Source organism: Solanum dulcamara, chromosome 7, assembly GCF_947179165.1.
Source record: "Solanum dulcamara chromosome 7, daSolDulc1.2, whole genome shotgun sequence".
Taxonomy (NCBI): domain Eukaryota; kingdom Viridiplantae; phylum Streptophyta; class Magnoliopsida; order Solanales; family Solanaceae; genus Solanum; species Solanum dulcamara.
Window position 1 is genome coordinate 26,198,333 of NC_077243.1, and position 6,000 is coordinate 26,204,332.

Below are 6,000 nucleotides of genomic sequence, written 5' to 3' on the forward strand. Positions count from 1 at the left end.
CTAAGGAAGATGTACTTTTGATTATATTATGGTCTATGGATTCTCTAATATCTAGTTAGTTTAGTTTAAACATGTAATTTTTTTATTTATGGACAAAGTTGTTTGTATTTTGGAACCCCTATTTGACTTGCTCTTGTAAATATAAACTACGTTGCAAGTTTGATGGACCTAATTTGCCATCAACATGTCTTTCCGACAATAAACCGAAAAATCGAACCAAACCGAACCAAACCGACAATAACCAAACCGTGGTTATTATTTTACTTGGTTTGGTTATGGTTTTAGACATTTAAAAACCGACTAAATTGGTTTGGTTATGGTTTTAATCAATAACCGACCCAAACCGAACCATGAACACCCCTAGTTGCTTTAAAGACAATTTAATTAAGGGCAAATAACAGATTTACCTCTGAATTTTATGATACATAGTTGATATATTCTCCGTTTAAAAACTAGCTCATATATCTTTCTGTCGTTATTAAAATAACATATATATACCCCATCATCATAAATTAAAAATAGCTCACATATATCCTTTTCATCTTAAGAAAATGAAAAAATTATTTTTTTAATTTTTTATGTATGGGTATATGTCTTTTTTGAGAAAGTAAAAAAATTAAAATTAAAATTTATATACCCATACATGTAAAATTTTGTTTAGGGGGTATATATAATTTTTTCACACATAATTTTATTTGACTTCTTTAATTATTATTATTTGAGTTTCTAATTCTTATTTTATTTTTATTTTTTCATTCTTTGGGGTAAATATAATAGAAATAAAAAAAGTGTGAATGGAAAAAATAGAAAAAAATAAGAAAAAAATTTAAAACTATTTTGCAACTATATTGTAATTTAAAACTAATTTTTTTGATGCTATATTGTAATTTAGTTTTTGTATCTATAAAACAAATTGGAGCATGTATAATAAATTTTACAATAAAAGTAGTGAGAAAAATAAACTTGACTATCTAAATAATAAATTCAAATTAGCCGTTGAATCAAAAAATTCAAAAAAAATAAATTATGTGTGAGAAATATCAAATATACCCCTATATGTATTATTTTTTTTAAATAAAAAACTTTAAAAAATAATTTTAAAAATAATTTTTTCACTTATGTTAGAAGAAAAGGGTATATGTATGGGTAAATATATTTTTTCAAAAAAATTCATTTGTGAAAAAGATTATATATAGGTTAGTAAAAAAAAAATTATTTCTAATTTAGAAAAATATAATTTATAACAGTAGGGATATATAAATGTGTCATTTCAATAATGACAGGGATATATATGAGCTAGTTTTTAAATAAAAAATATATCAGTTTCATATTATAAAATTCGGGATAAATCAGGCATTTTGCCCTTTAATTAATAGGCTGAATAAAGACTAAATTCAGGCGGGGTAAACATCTATTTTTATACATTACTGAAAGCACCTGCTATTATTCTATGATAGTAGTAAAGATAAAAGAGTGTGGCAAATACTATAGTCTTAAAGAAATGAAAATATTTATCCTATCTCAATCTGGCCAATAAAAAATGACAATCAATCAACCAAAAGGATTTGTTAAAGTTAATTGGCCATTTACAAGATATGGGTATATCACAAATCAGAGGCCATTATTAGATTCCAGGGACATGAAGTTTGTAATTTTCTTAAATAGTTAAAAGAGTTTAATATTACAGAAGGGCACATTAGGTTTGTAATTTTTTTAAAAGAGTCTAATATTAGAAAAGGGCAATTTAGACAAATTGTAATTTTTTCATTAATGATATATAATTTTTTGAAATAAATTGTTACACAAATATTAAAATAAGGAGATAAGCATAATATTATCAACCATAAAAAAGATAATTATAAAAAAAAAAGAAGAAGAAAGACTAATGTTATGAAGCAAAACCTAAAAGGAGGTCTTTGAAAGTGTCACTAATGTATTTATAAATACATAAATAACTGTGAACTGACTATTTTTTCATTGTTTGATTTATTTGGTCCTGCTCAGTCTGAACTTTTTGGACTTTAGAGTTTGTCTCCACACCTGCAGTCTAGTATTAACCCTATTGCGTGTATCATCAATCAATACTATGTCATTTGGTTGGTTGTCACTAAAAGGTCTATCACTAACACTTTTAAAGAGGTTGGTTCACATAATCAAACGAAAAAAGCCTTAGAGTTGTCAATATGTGTACCCCTATGAGAGAGAAACGAGCGAGTGAATTGAAGGGGAAGAGAGCGTTAAAAAGATGCTACTCGGGAGATAGGTTGACGAAAGAAGGGGGGTCATCGAGATGACAGCCCTGTGTGAGAGGGGGGGGGGGGGGGCAATTCAATTCGACCTAAAAACAGATGATAGGTTCTTTGAAAAAAAGTAGGTTGTTCAGAACTCACCCAACTATGTGAATTATAAGTTGGAAAGGGATGAAATTATTTTTTGATTATTGAAGAAAAAGAAATAAATATCATTAGGTTTCATAAAAATCGAATCAAATCAACTGATATAAGTTATATTTGATTTAATTTAACAATTTAAAAATCAATTAAATCAATTATATATTTTTAATCCAAAATTGATCCAAATCAAACTAGGAACATTCTTAAGGATCCTTTGGTAGGGTGTATTAGGAGAAATAGTCTATATATTTTGTATGGTATTATATAGTACTATGTTTAGTAGGAATTTTGGGCTATGTATAACAAATACATGTATTAGTTATACATCCTAAATAGTATTATAGGGTGTATAACTAATATCTTCTATTTGGTGGTATTAGTAATGCATGAAATTTAATATCACGAGCTTAAATATGTAAAGACAAAAATACCCCTCAAATTCTTTTAATTATTTGTTTAATTTTTTTGGTTTTATGTTTTATATATATAATTTTGTACGAGTAAATTTATTTAAATAAATTAGCTTACTAATTTTATTTTCACTATGACCACTCTATAAACAAAGTTTAATTTTACCTTCGTCTTTTAATTATTAAAAGAATCCATAGTTGCAGACATCACATAAAAACCGTGACAAAATCATAAAAATAATTATGTGTTTCAATCACACTAAGAAGACAACGAAAGCAAGATAACACGGAGGGAGGGTTTTGGAGCAGAAAGCGAGTTACAATTAAAGTTTCAAGGAGATAATGAGCCTAGGCAAAATTATTTAATTTTAAAAAAAGGAAAAAATAACCTTGAAATCAGGAGAAAAATAAATTAAGAAAGAATGGGTAACCTGCAATTTTATTAATTTTATCTGATTGTGCAAAATATTTTAACGTTGACAATGTACAGAACTTAAGCTCTATTCTATTTACTATTGTTCATCGTCTTTTCAATTTTAAAAGTGGAGGATTTATTTTATTTTATTTTTACTGAAAATTGATATTTTGTGAATGATCAATTTATTAAGATAAAAATTATTTAATTTTATGTAATTCAAGTGAGAAAATAGTAAACATGACGACAAATTTATTCTTCTCCATACTAGCTATTTAGAAGGCCCCCAAAAAATAATATTGTCCGGCAATTATCTAACTTAACCAATTAAATGAATATAAAATTTCATAATAATTCAAAGAAATAGTTGAAAAGAAACTTTTTAGCAAATTTTAAACCAAAATACAAAATTAGATAGCAAGCAATGAACTAAACACTTAAATAAAAAAATAATTCTATATTACTAATTTCTACGTTATTAATCTCTTGATTATTAATTTTTATACCAAATGGCCCTTAATGTCAATGAATGAAAGATTGACTTGTTTTTGGGCACGTGATAGAAAAACTAGGAAAAGGGCTTAAACAACTAGTCCACTTGCCTAGTGAGAAACTTCAAAGAAGCCTCAAATTCTAAATACTATCTATTAATTAACTTCAGATATTAAAAAGTTCATGGGTCCCTTTTTCAAGTGCATGTTCGTAGTTGCTCCTCAATTTCACTATATATATCCCAATTCCTTCTTCTCTTCCAGAATCCACAATCTTCTCTCTTTACCTAATATACAAATTAAAACCTTCAAATACTCATAAATGTATCAATTATCCATTTCTACGGAGTTACCTCCGACTAGTTTCCCGGCAGAATTCCCGGTATATTGCCGGACTTCAAGTTTCAGTAGCCTCATGCCTTGTTTGACCGAATCATGGGGTGACTTGCCGTTAAAAGTTAACGATTCTGAAGATATGGTAATTTATGGGCTTCTACAAGACGCCTTAAGTATCGGATGGACGCCGTCAAATTTAACGTTCACGGAAGTGAAAGCCGAGCCGAGGGAGGAGATTGAACCAGCTTCTATTTTTCCGGAGTTTGTGGCTCCACCGGCGGCGACTGCGGCGGCTCCAGCGGTTGTGCAGCCCAAGGGTAGGCATTACAGGGGAGTCAGAAAAAGGCCGTGGGGAAAATTTGCTGCGGAAATAAGAGATCCGGCTAAAAACGGCGCAAGGGTTTGGCTTGGAACTTACGAGTCGGCTGAGGAAGCCGCACTCGCTTATGATAAAGCGGCTTTTAGGATGCGTGGCACCAAGGCTCTATTGAATTTCCCACATAGAATCGGCTTGAATGAGCCGGAACCAGTTAGAGTGACGGTTAAGAGACGATTATCTGAACTGGCTAGCTCATCGGCTTCAGAAAGTGGCTCGCCCAAGAGGAGAAGAAAAGCTGTAGCGGCTAAGCAAGCCGAATTAGAAGTTGAGAGCCGAAGACCAAATGTTATGCAAGTTGGTTGCCAAATGGAACAATTTCTAGTTGGCGAGCAGCTATTGGTCAGTTAAGATATGAGCTAAGAACTCAAAGGCAAGGGCTTGTTTGGTTTGAAGTGGACACCAAACAACAAAACATTCCACTTGCTTACAAGTGGGGCAAATAGGCCGTTTGGATTATGTGTATCTGGCGTGGAAAGTGCACTTTTTTAGTTTGTAATTAATGAAAAAAAAACACATTTTCATAGGCTCGTTTTTAATTTTATTGAATGGATAATATTCTCTATATCCCTCTAATTGAGTTAGGTCGATATGATGAAGTTAGTTAGAACTATATTATAATGACAAGGGAGAAAGAATTTTCCTTGGAGGAGAATATACCTTCAATCAGGAACAAAAACAAAATTACAAAAAGAAGACGAAAGAAATATTTGGCATAGTTAGGTGTGTATATATTTCCTTCCACATGTATTTTGTTTTCTGTCACATTGAACACATTAATATTCTCAAAACACATTGATATATATATATATATATGGTAACCTAATCGTCAAATCAGTATAGAAAATATCTTTTGCGTGTATTTTCAAGCGTCAATTACTTTCATGCTGATATCATTGTTGACTAAGTATTTTTTTTCTTGAAGAAATAAACCATACATCTAAGCTAGTCTGTGAGTATATGATACTATCTACCATATGGGATAAAAAGATATACTATACCAGTTATTCAATCATCCCATTTTATATTTTCGAATTACTAAAATAATTGTTTCAAATTACTTGTCAATTTATGAAATTAAGATATAATTAATTTTTTTTCATTTTATCCTTACAATAAATTCTTTTTTCAAATAATAAGAATTCTTAAGGGCATGTAAAGAGGAAAGTGGACAACTGATATGAAACAAAAAGAGTATCTATTATTATTATTATTATTATTAGATTTATATCATGAAAAAAAAAGAAGAAGAGGAAATAAGCTGGAAATATGATTTTAAGAAAAGGAATTAGAAAAGGAGAAAAAGGAAAAAGGAAAGAAAAAAACAACAAAAAACACATGTTTGATGTATAAATTACTCTGCTACCTGGTTTAGAAAAAAGAAAAAAGACAAAAGATATGCTACATTAATCATACTAAAAAAATGGTGGACATGTGTTTACTATATCAATTATAATTTTATTGTATAGAAAAAACATAATAAAGAAAAGAAACCAAAAAATGAATGAAATTAAATTATGCACCACCTCTATTGTTGCATTGTCATGTAAATACACCCCCCCCCCCTTTTCCCTTTGTT

The 6,000-nt window shown here is 29.5% G+C and overlaps 1 protein-coding gene across 1 annotated transcript; it reads left to right on the forward strand.

Annotated features, from left to right (window-relative positions):
- The first annotated feature begins 3,920 nt into the window (after window positions 1-3,920).
- Window positions 3,921-4,986, forward strand: LOC129896588 (ethylene-responsive transcription factor 1-like). The gene has a single exon (XM_055972524.1). The coding sequence runs from the start codon at window positions 4,032-4,034 to the stop codon at window positions 4,770-4,772; it is 741 nt and encodes a 246-aa protein (XP_055828499.1). The 5' UTR covers window positions 3,921-4,031; the 3' UTR covers window positions 4,773-4,986.
- The last annotated feature ends 1,014 nt before the right edge of the window (window positions 4,987-6,000 follow it).

Coding starts and splice junctions, on each gene's coding strand:
- LOC129896588 (XM_055972524.1), top strand. CDS start 4,032: ATGTATCAATTATCCATTTCTACGGAGTTACCTCCGACTAGTTTCCCG.